Here is a 15,613-nt window from a genome sequence, read left to right as displayed (position 1 = left end):
TAGCAGCAGATCCTTCAAATCCTGTAGATTGCGAGGTGGAGACTTGTGGTTCCAGCACATCCTACAGATACTCAATTGGATTGAGATCTGGGGAGTTTGGAGGCCAGATCAACACCTTAAACTCTTCATCATGTTCCTCAATCCATTCCTGAACAATGTGTGCAGTGTGGCAGGGTACATTATAAGCCGCTTTCCGACCAAGTAGTTATAGGAACTTAGTTCTAGGAACTATCCACTTCTAAACAGTTCTATGAACTACTCTCCCCCAAACTCGGTTTTGCTGTTTGCGTTCGCACTGGCCAAGTGGCCATAGGAACTAGTAGGAGGGGTAAGGGAGTGACGCAAGCACGGCGACTTTTATTTTGACGGTACGACGGACCTTTATTTTGGCGGCGCTGAGAACGCCAGAGCAAACAATGCTCGCATTCTCCGTGTTTATTAGTTAGCGATCTGTCTAACAGTACTGTTTAATATGTTATTAGATAGAACTGTTATAGAAAGTAGACAGTATATGAAAAAAAGGTTATTAGCCTATGCCGTGTGGTTGATGTCCAGTGTTGCTAGCTGAGCAGAACTACATAATCATGTTTGACTTGTTCCCCTCAAAGTTGCGTTGGATTTTCTCTTCAGCATAAAGGTTTAGAGACCCATCTATCACTGTTTTCCATGTTTGTATCTAGTTTCTGGAGTAAATATATAGGCTATAAATTGTGTGTTTACATTCTAGCTGTTTCAAAAATGGTGGGTGCTGGTGTTCCGCGTGCGTTCAGTCAATCAGCGTACATTAACGTCACGGGTAGTTCCTATAGTGCTGGTTTAGACCCTACTCTGAAGTAGGACCTAAATTAGTTCCTCCAAATCGAGTTCCTAGAACTAAAATCGTTCCTAGTTCCTGCGGTGCGAACACGCCGACATCTAGGTACTTTAGCCAATAGTTCTAGGAACTGTGAAAAGGTTCCTCCGGTCGGAAAGCGGCTATAGATAGAGCCACTTCCACCAGGGAACACCATTGTCATGAATGGGTGTACCTGGTCTGTAATAATATTTAGGAAGGTGGAACGTATCAAATTTACGTCCACATGAATTGCTGGACTCAGGGTTTACCAGCAGAACATTGCTCAGAGCGTCACACTCCCTCCACTGACTTGTCGTCGTCCCACAGTGCATCCTGGTGCCATCATTTCCCCATGTAAATGGCACACATGCACGTACACTGCCGTCCATGTGACTCATCGGACTAAGGAACCTTTTTCCACTGCTCCGAGGTCCAGTTCCAGTTCCGATGCTCGCGTGACCATTGTAAAGGTTTTAGATGGTGGACAGGGGTCATCATAGGCGCTCTGATTGGTCTGCTGCTACTCAGCCCCATCCGCAGTACAGATGCACTGTGTGTTGTGACACATTCCTCCCATAACCATCACTAAAAGTTTGTGACTTATACCACAGTAGCCCTTCTATTGGCTGGGATAGACGGGATAGCCTTCAGTGCCCTCGTGTATCAATGAGCCTTGTGCGTCCAATACCCTGTCGCCGGTTTGTGTTTCTCCCTCCTCAAACCACTGTTGGTAAATTCTCACCACTGCTGACCTGGAGCAACACACAAACCTTGCCATTACAGAGATACTCTGGTCCGTTCGCCTTGCCATAACAATTTGGCCCTTGTCAAAGTCGCTCAGATCTTTATTCCTGTCCATTTCTCCTGCATCCAACACGTTGATTACAAGAACTGATCATTTGCTTGTCATTCAATCCACTCAGACCTTAATATGTGGCCTTGTTCACGATATTAGCTTTACCTGTGACTGGTTATAATTTTTTGGCTCATCAGTGTAAATTAAACCATATTTCTTTTTTTTCCATCAATTTTATTGAAGAACATACAATTCTTGAAACTTCTGGAATCACAAAATGAATTGTTGTTCATTCATTTGATTTGATTTTTCATCTGGGAATTTATGTTTTTTTCTTTTCCATGTTTGTCTCCACAGTGATGCCAACCTCACAGATGTGCTGTGCGACTCGGACTCTGAGTTGGGCAGCGTGGACACGCTGGAGAGGGGCAGCACAGATACTCTCGCTAATGGCTGCCGTGTCGACACAGATGCTGCCAAACGACTGGCCAAGCGACTGTTCTATCTGGAGGGCTTCAAGCGCTGTGACGTGGCACGACACCTGGGCAAGAAGTGAGTGTTTGTGTATGAATGAGCGTATTGTATAGGAAAGGGAGTAGAATGAAACGCATACCCACAATCCCTCTTTCTGTTTCTCCTGCAGTAATGAATTCAGCCAGTTGGTGGCATCAGAGTACCTGAGCTTCTTTGACTTCACTGGGTTGTCATTAGACAGAGCGCTGAGGTGAGAACATTTCAACCATGAAATACGACCAAGATTGTCTGTGACTTGATTTAAAACAGTACAAATACTTTTCCATTCCTTACTGAAAGCAAAATGCCAAATGTAGCAACACAATACACAGCCAGACTGAACATATTTGATGTTTAATATCAACATCAATTTGGGTGAGTGGGAATTTGGACCAATGAGGTTTCAGTGTGCAGGTCTATGCAAAAATATAAATCAAACTAGCAAAACATTGCTTTTTCATGTCGGGGAATGATTAGGACACACTTTTACAATTCCTCAAAGTGATGTTTTACGGAAAGTTTTGTAAAAACACTGCACACATGTTGTGGCTTCATAGTTTCCATGTATTAGTGCTATACAGTAGTTAGGCTGTAATAAGGGGAAGTAGTTTATTTCAAAATAATACTCATGCATGTCAAATATTCATCATGTCTCAGTTCCACAAATACTCCTAAAACTGGAAAAAATTAAGCACGCCATCACTAAAATAACCTGCACTGCAAGAAAAGGAAGAACCAAGTGCAGTTACACAGTGTGGTTAAGAATATTTCAGTCCTGGACTAACAATAGTTCTCTGAATAGAACGAAAATCATCGCAGACAGTCAGTGGGATCTCTAATTCAGTCCCGAAATCATAATCTATGCAAGTACATAAACTAGTCTGGGTCACTTATAACATGTATTTGGCAACACATGTACCAACCATCTTCCCAAACCTGTAATGAGAATTGCTGTTGTCAACAAAAAGAAAAGCTTTAAATGCTTCCTGTGATTTTCCACCAAAATAAAAGATTGATGGTTTAACATTTTAAAATAAAGAAATCAAGACAGCCATACATTTTAGTATTTGAATAATAATAACATATCGCAACTGGACTTTTTCCACAAATGTTTCAGCCCTAACATGAACATAAATTCTTCTAATGTAGTTATGCAAGCTCATTTTCATTGTTGCGTTCTTGAATGCCAGATTTCACTTTGTAACACAATGCAAGTACACATTGCATCACTATAGCAGACATTAGTGTAAGCAAATAAACACAGTAAAGAATAGAAATTCAGGCTAAAGTATTTGGAAGCACTAGCATATCTACTTTTTTCTTTGTGCGGCACCATGATTCTTTTCATTTACTCTGGTTGCAGGAACTTCTTGAAGGCGTTTCCTCTGATGGGAGAGACGCAGGAGAGAGAACGTGTGCTGGTGCACTTCTCCAAACGCTTTTGCCACTGCAATCCAGAAACTCTCACCTCAGAGGGCAAGTCTTCCAAATGCATTGTGGATTTCTGTAGATTTAGTTAGAATTTTATCATGGCTGTACTCAATAATATATTAAAAGGTTTTCAATGAACTTTTATGCTACATTGTGGCACACATGAGTGAAGTTACACATACAAAACTGTTCCAAAACCTAGTAAGCTGTCTTTTGCCTATACATAGGCAGCTGCCTTCAAAGATGGCCTTCAAAAGAATTTCATAAGTGACTTATTTGGAACATTTGTTTAATGTTAGCTTGCTGCTATGCTTGCAAAATGTGTCCCAAATGATGCGCTATACACTACACTCCTAAAAATAAAGGTTCCAGAATGGCGTTTTTGCAACTTTGTCATATTAAAGAACCATTTTTGTTTGCCCAAAGAACCTTTCAGTGGTCAGTTCTTAAAAAAAAATGTTTTTTCTTAGCGTGAAGAACATTTTAATGAGAAAATTAGAAAGAAAAACACTTTCCGAATATTTTTTTCCCAGCTGATGAACGATAAAAACATTGACAGCCAATCCGAATCCATCCTGCTATATAGAGCTCAAGCATTTAAAGCGGCAGACCACAAAACTGCAGCACATGCTTATAATAAACAGAATGATATAATCTGCTGGTGTGGACGCTTATCTCTATCGATATCTTTATAGTTATCGGTCTTGGTGTGAACTGGCCTTTATAATTTATATATTTGTTCTATAAAATGTATGATTTTTATTAACACTTTTTTTTCCCATTTCTTTTTAATAGATGGTGCTCACACACTGACCTGTGCACTTATGCTTCTTAACACAGACTTGCATGGACACGTATGTATTCAGCAACACTCACACATGCGGCTCTTCTCTAGGTTGTTGAATCCAAACATGTCTAAACATTAACATGTTTATTAGACTCATTTATCAACCAAATGTTGTGGTTAATAATGAATGCATACAGAAGAGGAAATAATGGACAGAAATTTGATTGTGGATTGTGCAGTAAAATGAGGGAAGCTTTACTGCAGTAACTGGATCTACTAGTGATTGCACTTTGATTAGAAACACATTAGATTGATCTGGAAACAGACCGTCTTCAGTTCTGTCTCATATTTCTATGTTCTGTATTCACTCCAACAAAGTGATCAGGAACATGATGTCATGCATATAAAGTTTCCAGAAAGTGTTGTGAGAAGAAAAATATGTAATGTTTGAAGATGAAGCTGTTTAAAAGACAAAAATGAATAATGTTATCAGCAACTAAACTGAAAATCTCTTCCTAAACGTGTGCTTCATAGTGTCATTTTCATTAACAAGCCTCTTGTTGCTGTTTCTCTCAGTAATATTACAGTTCTTTGTGACTTTGACCTAAACATGTCTCTCTCTGTCTCTCCATTTCTTCTTCTGTCTCTCTTTCACTTTGTCTAACTCACTCTGCGGCAGGTGGTAAGTGCTTTTCTTCTCCTTCTCCTCCTCTTTTTTTCTCCGTGTTTTTGTCTTCTCTCAATGGCTTCGGCTTTAATGTGTTTTCTGAACGTTTTCATCCATCATTCGTGGAATATTACTCATCTAAAGTAGATCACTGTGGTAGGAGGGAGTCAGTCAGACTGAGATATTATTGTGCGTTGGTTGTGATGTTTGTGGAGCTGGTTTGATACTGCCATCTGCTGACAGCTTTGTGAACTGCATTTATCTTAGCAATGACTAGTGTGGTTAAATATGGTCACTGTGATTTTTCCAAGTACAACACGTTCCATCCTGAATCAACTTATTTTGTTGGTCCTGGAACAACATTCCTGTCCGAAAATGTAGTCCTTACCGTACCCATAACTTGATAGGTGAATGAAAACCTGTCACTCAAATCTGATTGGTTGATTGAAATTTAGTTCCAGGATCAACAACGTCGTTGATCCAGGAACATGTTGTACTTGGTGAAATCCACCAGTTAAATATAGTTATTTTTTCCATCTCTCTCTGTGATTTTATTTCTGTATTGTTTACATTTGCATTGGTTTTGTAACCACTCAGTTTTCAATATGATGATGTATATTTACAAAAAATTGCCATTGTACCATAGATCCTGCCAAAATAGGCTACTATTCTAAATGCTATATTAATGTGCCATATTTAAAATATTACAGACAAATCTCTTGGCAATTGTCTCATTTCTCAGACAAGCTTTTGCTCTTTTTTAATGCAAGTATACTGTAAGAAGGATTTGGGGAGGTTTAAACAATTTTACAGGAATTGTACAAAAATATGGTAAAATGTCATCAGAGCACTTATAATAGTGATGCACAAGGTACCCAGCGAGGATATAAGCATTTTTTTCCCCCCTTTTTCAAATCTTTAAATAAATCTTGAGAAAAGCATGATGTGGATTTAACAGCCCTCAAGCATTCTTCCTCAGTTTCGATTCACAGTCTCTCCAGTTTTTAATTATGTCACTGCATAATTTAACAATTTAATTTATAGACAAATGGCTGACAAAAAAAGCTTTGCAATGTCACAGTTCATTCCTTCCAAAGTTAGAAGACTAATATCCAATCAATCAGGTGTTAGCGAAGCTTAGCGAAGGGTCAGTTGATTTTGTCATTGATATTATGTTAGTAATTGGCATCGGCACATGTTATTATTGTTGTAACACTGTATTGTGTTATTGCGTTGCAGAATATCGGGAAGAAGATGTCCTACCAGCAGTTCATCAGCAATCTGGACGGCCTAGACGACGGCAAAGATTTTCCCAAAGAACTGCTCAAGGTAATTATTTAGGATTTTCTATAATTTTATTATTGTGGACAACCAGCGGGTAAGGAAAAGAAAAATACCTTCAGAGAAGCACATGCATGTCTACTGATAAAGTGTGATTTCTCACCAAACCTGATGGATTTCATTAAAACACACTCTAAACACAGTAACTGCATAATGTGCATGGTGTAATTGCATTTATGAATGCAACAGAGACGCATCTGTGTTTAAATTGGATTCAAGAGCATATTCTTTCATGAGCTCTGTCCCATAAGCCCGGCTGACTGTGTTTGTGTATTTGTGGTGTTTCAGATGTACGGTATTAACAGTCTCATATGTCTCTGTCCTGGTTTAGGTGCTCTATAACTCAATAAAGAACGAGAAGCTGGAGTGGGCGATGTGAGTATCCAATATCATCCCCATGAGTCAAGAGCGCTCACACATTATCATGTGACTTCTGGGGCTAATCTGTGTGTAATACCTGCACACGTGCATTGATGGCGTTCTGTTTCTGCAGCGAGGAAGAGGAGTTGAGGAAGAGTCTATCGGAGCTGGTGGAGGAGCAGTGTGAGACGGGGGGGAAGCGGGTTGTCAGGGTAACGGACGGCATTAACCCTTTCATCGCCATTCCACTTTTACTCAATGCTGCGACGTACAAACACGGGGTTCTGACACGCAAAAGCCATGCAGACATGGACGGCAAACGCAGTAAGTGTGTCGTTTGTTTGTTCTGTAAAATCAGGCTTTTGGATACATTTCCTGGTCCTGTTTCCCTTAGTTTCTGCATCATTTCCTGTCTTTTCTCCTGTGTCTATCAATATAAGAGGCATCCTTTAACAGACAAATAAATAAACAGAAAGGTAAGTCGTGTTAAAAAAACCTAGTATGCTGCCTATCGAGGCAGCATTTTAAGGCATCATAGCCGTGCTCCCATCTTAACTACGCTGCCTTGGAAGGTGCCTTCTTTTGGCCAGTAATTTGCTTCCTCATTTTAGCCAAATTCCCTAATAGACAAGGCAGTCCCATAATGCATTGTGAGAAGCTCAGTGTTATTTTAGTATTACCTATATACTATTATAGGGTTTATTAGGGGTTCAAGCACGAAGTGCTGAAACCCTATTGTAATTGTGCTGATTTTTATTATTTTTCTTCTGCCGTAAAACGCATCGTGCAGCCTAAACCGTAAGAGCTGGAGACTTGAAACTTTGTCAGATGGTAGTACAAAAATCGAGGAGAGGTTCAGAGAGTATGACTCCGATTGGCCCATAGGTGGCGCTATAGCGACCAAAAGCGCGAAACTGCTCATAACTCCTAGACCATATGTCGTAGACTCAAGTGTCTTATATCATTGGAAAGCTGGAACCCTGAAGAACAAAACGTATATCTCCGATTTCATTTCCGGTATGCAAATTTTTCCGCCATTTTGAATTTTGTCAAAAACCTACTTTTGCGAACTAGTCCTAGGTTTTTCGCCCGATCGGAACCAAACCAGTGCAGAAATGTTCTCTGGAGTCTGATTATCAATAATTATCGAAAAAAAGTTGAAATTTCGATTCACGGTCGCTAGGGGGCGCAAAACTAATGTTGTGGGAGGAGCCTTTTTTACTAAAATGGCTATAACTCAAGATGTAAATGAGGTATCTTCACCAAACTTGGTACAAATGTGTATGAGTTCAATCTGGGGTCACAGTAAAAAAATCGCGACGATTGGCCTCATGGTGGCGCTATAAAATGAAAAAAACATAAAACAGGCTATAACCACCTGACCGTTAGTCCGATTGACTTGAAAATTGGTATGCAGTGTCTTGGTCCAAGGTGCCATGTATGTGTATGAGGACATTGGCGTATCTCAAAAAACATGGCCGCCATCGGCCAATGAAGTTTGAGCACCTATTAGACAAGGTTAACGGAGGCCGATCAGAACGAAACTCAATGGGCATGTTCGGCTCATGGCCCTAGAGGTCTGTAAGAATTTTGAAAGAAATCGGCCACTAGTTGGCGCTAACGAGTTTTATGGCTCTGTAATCACGTGGTGTTACACTTATCATCACAAAATGCATATCATTTGATAGATCTGCTTATGCTGAACAACTTTGCCTCTAGAACCATTGCTGTCAATCAAACAGTTTATTAATTATTCACGAATATGTTAAAAACCTACTTTTGCGAACTAGTCCCTGGTTTTTTGCCCGATCAGAACCAAACGAGTCTAGGACAATTCTCTGGACTCTCTAGATCAATAATTATCAAAAAAAAGTTGAACTTTTGCATTTGGATGGCTGTAATAGGGTCATTTATAAAATGGGCGTGGCAAGATACACTAAAAAGCCTATAAATCCTAAATGAAAACTCAGAACTTCACAAAAATTGGTGAGCATATGTGACATAACATCATTAACAAGCATGCCAAATTTTTTGGAGATCGGACCAAAGGTGGCGCTATAACTGTTAAAAAGCTTTAAAACCATATATTTCTTATGGTACATTGCCTGTATTGGCTGTAAATGGTGTTTTCCATCTATTATGTCAGTGGTTAAATGCTTGCTAAATAAAACATAATAACTTTTGATGCTTTTGTGCTTAAAAACCCTTAAAGGCCTTAATAGCTTGAACCCCGATAAATGCTGCTTGCAGCTTTAATTAATATTTTGAATTTGTTTTCATTTTAAACTTTCATTTTAATTCTAGTTTAAGGTTGATTCATTTTTTTTATGTGCATTTTAACTTAAATTTATTTATTTTAATTAGTGCAACATTTCTAATTATTAACTTTATTATGTTTTTCATCTAACATTTATTTTAATTTTATTTTATGAGATATAGATAATATTATAAATATATAATGTGTGTGAGTGTGTGAGTATCGTCGCTGTCGGGCGGAAACCTCGTATCTCCAGTAATGCAATTTTTCAGGAAATGGCAAAAACACTGTATTTTTAATTAATTAAACAGCATGTTGTCAAAGTTGATATTGTGGCTTTAAATATGGTGAGACACTTGAATGTGTCATTATATTATTAGCATTTCATCAAAATCAAGCTAAAAATTGAGCTACAAGGTTTCTGACCAGCAAATTTCAGAGAATTCCGGACATGTTTTTATTGATGCATCAAATTACATTTTCAGCAACATACAGATTATAAAGTTTATTGTAGCTATGTGGGCGCTCAGTTTTCTGTCATTTGGCCAAAAATCTAATGTTATTGAGCGCAGGCTATTTAAGACATACTGGCTATGATTTTAAGACAAATGCTAGACTAAGACACTCTTCTCTGCTCCTCAAATGCATAAAACATTAGCTTTATATAAAGTGTTTCTTGAGTACGGTGAGTTTGAGGAGCCAATGGAGTTAAAAGGTTTAGTTTCAAGCTTTTTTATAATACTTTTCATAGGTTAAATATTTGCAAAACCCACAGACAGATATAAAGGGTGACCAATAGTAATGGTTTATGGAAAAAAAAACATGGAAAATGAAAAAGAAATATGGAGATACAAGGTTTCCGCCCAACAGCAACGATATATATATATATATATATATATATATATATATACAGTGCAATGCATAAGTGAATACACCCATGCTAAAGTTGACTAAAAAGAGGAATAAAAAATCATATTTTGGAAATTGAACTTAATGCCTTAATTTAAAAAATTAGGAAAAATCCAACCTATAAGGACACCAATTTTCTTTGTGAATGAATAATGTATCGTAAATAAATAAATGTTCTTCCTTAAAATACATGGTGCATAAGTGTGTACACCCCTATGTTAAATTCCCATAGAGGCAGGCAGATTTTTATTTTTAAGTATTTTTTTTAATTTTTTTTTAGGATACTATGCATCCTGATAAAGTTCCCTTGGCCTTTGGAATTAAAATAGCCCCACATCATCACATAGCCTTCACCATACCTAGAGATTGGCATGGAGTACTTTCCATAAGATCATCTCTCAATGCAAATCAAACTAGCTTTTAGGCTAACTGAAATAAAATCATGCCAATCTCTAGGTATGGTGAATGCTATGTGATGATGTGGGGCTATTTTAATTCCAAAGGCCAAGGGAACTTTATCAGGATGCATAGTATCCTAAAAAAAAAATAAAAAAAATACTTAAAAATAAAAATCTGCCTGCCTCTATGGGAATTTAACATAGGGGTGTACACACTTATGCACCATGTATTTTAAGGAAGAACATTTATTTATTTACGATACATTATTCATTCACAAAGAAAATTGGTGTCCTTAAAGGTTGGATTTTTCCTAATTTTTTAAATGAAGGCATTAAGTTCAATTTCCAAAATATGATTTTTTATTCCTCTTTTTAGTCAACTTTAGCATGGGTGTATTAACTTATGCATTGCACTGTATATATACATATACAGTACAGGTCAAAAGTTTGGAAACATTACTATTTTTAATGTTTTTGAAAGAAGTTTCTTCTGCTCATCAAGCCTGCATTTATTTGATCAAAAATACAGAAAAAATTTTTTATATTGTGATATATTATTACAATTTAAAATAATTGGTTTTCAATTTATTATACTTTAAATGATCATTTATTTCTATGATGCAAAGCTGAATTTTCAGGATCATTACTCCAGTCTATCACATGATCCTTTAGAAATCATTCTAATATGATGATTCATTATCAAAGTTGGAAACAGTTCTGCTGCTTAATATTTTTTCATAACCTGTGATACTTTTTTAGGATACTTAGGATGAAGGAAAAGTAAAAAAATAAAAAAAAGAAGCAAATGTTTTAAAAATAGAAATCTTTTGTAACAACAATATACACTACTGGTCAGTAATTTGAGGTCAGTAATTTTTTTTCTTTCTTTTTTTGAAATAAATCAATACTTTTATTCAGCAAGGATGTGTTAAATTGATAAAAAGTGATAGTAAAGAAGATTTATATTATTAGAAAATATTTTTTTATTTTGAATAAATGCAGTTCTTTTTAACCTTTTATTCATCAAATATATTAGGCAGCAGAACTGTTTCCAACACTCATAATAAATCAGAATATTAGAATGATTTCTAAAGGATCATGTGATAGACTGGATGTCACATGTGACACTGAAGACTGGAGTAATGATGCTGAAAATTCAGCTTTGCATCACAGGAATAAATTATTTTTTAAAGTATATTCAAATAGAAAACTATTATTTTAAGTTGTAATAATATTTCACAATATTACTGTTTTTTTTCTGTATTTGTGATCAAATAAACGCAGCCTTGATAAGCATTAGAGACTTCTTTCAAAAATATAAAAAAATCGTAATGTTTCCAAATTTGTATATGTATATACTGTATGTGTGTGTGTGTGTGTGTGGTTATAAGCTATATATTTTTATAAATGTATACAATATTTCATACATGCACACACACTCTTGAAAATGAGCCGAATCTCCTGTGCTGAGGATTGTTTGTGTGGTGCGTGGAGGCGTTTCCTATGTAGAACATTATAAATAGGTCACTTATGAGATTCCATGATGGTTCGCATGTTGTCTTAGTAGGTACCTCGCTACGTTTTGGAACAGAGCTAATGTCAAGAAAGGCAATAAATCAGCATTATTTGGGATCCGCCAAGATTTCCTTCTGTTTAATAATGCAGCTGCTTTAATTAAAACAATTAGGCTGTATCTTACAGAGAGGTGGAGTTCATTTGTGAGCGGGGAAGTTGCTTTACAGATTTTCTTTCTTCGACTTGTGTTGCAGCAAACAACAGAGGAGCTCATTAGTGAAGTGTGTCTTTATTCTGTCTCTCTCTCACACACACATTTTCTCTTTTATTCTGTCTCTTTGCAGCCCCGAGAGGACGCAGAGGCTGGAAGAAGTTTTATGCCGTGCTGAAGGGGATGATTCTCTACCTGCAGAAAGTAATTTAAATCTACCTCCCACACACACACACACACACACACACACACACACACTGCAACATAGTCATACTATATTTTGCAGTATGTGTACTATACTATGCTAATTACAGTTTTTCTTTTTGACACATCAGACATCAGAAGAGTTAAGACATTTTCACACAAAATTTGATTTAAAACGGCAAATAATAATTACATTTCCAAGATTAAAACTGGATGTCAGTCAGTGAATTATGTAACCTAGTGAGGCCATGTGACAACAGTGAAGTTTGAAATGTCACATACTGCACGCTCTATCACATACTACTTCTTAAAATATAGAAGGCAATATACATTATAGCATACAGTATGCTAAAAGTGGCACGCTAGTTTTCTATTCTGAACATAATGAGCTGTCTGCTGTCTACATAGGCAGCTTTCTTCTAAGGCAACATGCTAACCGAAATCGAAACCTCGCCTGATTTGAAATCTACACAAATAGGGCTCCTCACAAGAAGTGCACATTAAGAAACTCGACTTACAATTGATTTCAGTGGAGTTTGACATTAGGATGCTGTTAAGATAACACTGTGATACTCTATTAAGCATACACAATAGACAGTACACACAAATATTGGGTTTTATAAGTACTTTTTCATGTTGATTATTCATTGTGAAAAAATTCAATGTAAATTGTCATTTACATTTTGCTCACTTTGTCCATCGCCTCGGATGTTTTTTTTGTTTTTATTTTGTCAGACGCTGCAATACATAATGGAATTGCTTTCGCTGTGATGGATACACGCTATATTCAATTTGGCCACAATACGCTTTCTTTCAATGCAGCGTAATTATCTATTCCAGTTATGCTTCTCTATTTTGGAACTGCCTTTGTGCATTAAATGCATTAAAATGCACCTTTTGGAACACAGCCATTGTCTCTCGCTCTCATGTATTTTCATGTATGTCTCCTCCTATGGCCAGGATGAGTATAAGCCTGATAAAGACCTGTCAGAGGTGGACTTGAAGAACGCAGTACGGATTCACCACGCTCTTGCTACTAGGGCCTGTGACTACAGCAAGAAACAGAACGTCCTCAAACTCAAGACCTCTGACTGGAGGGTCTTCCTCCTGCAGGCCCCGTAAGCGTCCCGCTTCTTTAACTGCTCTGAGAGGCTTTTCTTGTTGTTGTTGCTTTTACTGGAGTTGGTTAGTTAAGGGGAGACACAGCAGGCAAAAACATCGTTTTTTTTCCACTGGTCAATTTTGAGATTTTGGGCTATTTGCCTTCAATAACATGTCTTCTTTCAGACTTGTGGTGAAAAAAAGTCCAAAATACACATTTAGGTCTTTATTTTACTACACTTTGTCTATTTGCGTCTGTAGATTTCTCCTAAATTCAACAAAAGTTGGCGTTCTAAATCAACATGCTGCTCCGCTCTAGCTCTCCTGTACAATGTTGTCGGATCCAAATATGGTCATTTCCTTTTTTATCAGCAACCAATCGTGAAAGTACAATGGGGCATTTAACTCTAAAAGCGAAATCTCATTGGCTGATGTCAATTTGAAAGGCCGTTTTCTCAAAAAAAAATTTTTTCTCATACTCTGAGCCAGAAATTTCCACTTCAGCAGCACTTACTTGTACCAAACTTTCCAGTTGTATTCCTATCTATATTCTTAAGGTTTTTACAGAGGGGTTTGTTCATATATCATTCAGATTCTGATTTATACAACATTTTATACCAAAAAACGGGGTGAAAATTGATTTTTTATGGCTGTTGACAGTTTTTTCTTATTAATGGAGTGATAAAAAGAGATATCCAAAATCCCCTCTGTAAAAACCTTTCACTCTAATATGTCAACAAAATGAAACAAGAATTTTGAATGTTTTATTCAAACATTTATCCAGTGTTCAGATTTCTCTTCTGGAAATAAATGCAAATTAGTGCATATTTAATGAGAAACTACCTAATTTGCATATTTAAACATAAATATTCTAAAAACTTGTAATACAAAAGATATTTGTCTTAATGTCAGTAATCAACTGGGGAAGTTTCATGCTGATATCTATTAGTTAATTTTTTTTTCCTATTCACCTGGGGTGTCTCGCCTTAACACTCCACTGTCACATTGTACTAGGATGGGTATTTGTCAGATTGCCTTTATTCTGTGTTTCATTTGACTTGTTTGACTTTCCCTTTAAATGCATGTGTGTAGGAGTGAAGAGGAGATGATGTCATGGATTTTCCGGATTAATCTGGTGGCGGCTCTTTTCTCGGCTCCTGCTTTTCCCGCCGCCATCGGCTCCATGAAGAAATTCTGCAGACCACTGCTGCCTTCATCCACCACTAGACTCAACCAGGTGCACAAATACAGCTGGAAACAGCTCAGACTCATGAGCTTTAGTGTGTTGGTGAATCATTTTGTAATTTGATTATTGATAATTAATTGAACTATTTATTTAACATTAGGGTGAACATATTGCTTGAATACTGTATCCCTTGATGCAATGGAATCAAATTGACTTTCCATTTCCAGTTTGATGGAATTTACCAGAATTTTTTTTTTTTTTTACTTATTGATACCAAAAGACATTTTTATGCAAAATTGAATTAAAAATGCAATATATATTATAATAATATATGTATATTCATAAATATACTATAGTTATTTTTTTTTTTTTTTAAATTTGTAATATAACTTGATTTAAAAAATCATGTATAATGCAAAATATTTAATATATATAATAGTTTCAGTATTATAATAATGTTTATATTAATAAATATACCATAGTTAATATTTTTTACATTTGTAATATATTTTAATATATTAAATTTACAAATATTTATTTTCTCACTGAATTCTAATAATGCGATAAAGTCTTGTGATTTATATTTATTATTATACACATATTATTATTATATATTAATAGAATATGTTTATATTCATAAATAAAAATATACTACAGTTATTAATTGTATTTTTTATTTGATAATACTATATATATTTATAAAAAAACTTTTTATAAATGTATATCAATAATGTAATGAAGTCCTGTGAGACTTAAATTGTATACTAATGTAATACTAATAAAATGAATATCATTGCATAGGCCTATTGTTTTATGCACTATTTAAAGACATAATAGGCAGTGTAAAGTATATACATGATGGTAGTTATGATTTATGCAGGAGGAGCAACTGAAGTCACATGAGAACAAACTGAAGCAGATCTCTCTGGAGTTGGAGGAACACAAGAGAAGCCCGCCGGATCTGACGCCCAAGAGCAAAGAATCAGAAGAGTATCGAATCAAAGAGCACTATTTAACCTATGAGGTCAGACCAATACAAGTCATCTGTCTCAGAGCTCATGCAAATGCTTCTGTTTGTCCCGTTAGCTATTACATTAATGCT

The 15,613-nt window shown here is 36.3% G+C and overlaps 1 protein-coding gene across 4 annotated transcripts in view; it reads left to right on the top strand.

Annotated features, from left to right (window-relative positions):
• The window catches only part of psd2 (pleckstrin and Sec7 domain containing 2), a 59,476-nt gene that overhangs the window by 38,983 nt on the left and 4,880 nt on the right, over positions 1-15,613 (top strand). For 3 of the 4 annotated variants that reach the window (XM_084133945.1, XM_084133946.1, XM_084133947.1), the window contains 11 exons: positions 1,989-2,183; positions 2,275-2,355; positions 3,508-3,620; positions 4,371-4,431; positions 6,268-6,358; positions 6,702-6,745; positions 6,864-7,054; positions 12,154-12,224; positions 13,185-13,342; positions 14,418-14,562; positions 15,392-15,535. In XM_084133945.1, the coding sequence (XP_083990071.1) occupies positions 1,989-2,183; positions 2,275-2,355; positions 3,508-3,620; positions 4,371-4,431; positions 6,268-6,358; positions 6,702-6,745; positions 6,864-7,054; positions 12,154-12,224; positions 13,185-13,342; positions 14,418-14,562; positions 15,392-15,535 (1,294 nt within the window). The remainder of the gene's footprint in view (positions 1-1,988; positions 2,184-2,274; positions 2,356-3,507; positions 3,621-4,370; positions 4,432-6,267; positions 6,359-6,701; positions 6,746-6,863; positions 7,055-12,153; positions 12,225-13,184; positions 13,343-14,417; positions 14,563-15,391; positions 15,536-15,613) is intronic. The other variant, XM_084133948.1, reaches the window with a different exon arrangement.

This window comes from Abramis brama, assembly GCF_963993115.1.
Source record: "Abramis brama genome assembly, chromosome: 13".
In the NCBI taxonomy this organism is placed as follows: Eukaryota; Metazoa; Chordata; class Actinopteri; order Cypriniformes; family Leuciscidae; genus Abramis; species Abramis brama.
The sequence above is the reverse complement of the archived record's forward strand: the minus strand, read 5'-3'. Positions and strand labels throughout refer to the sequence as shown.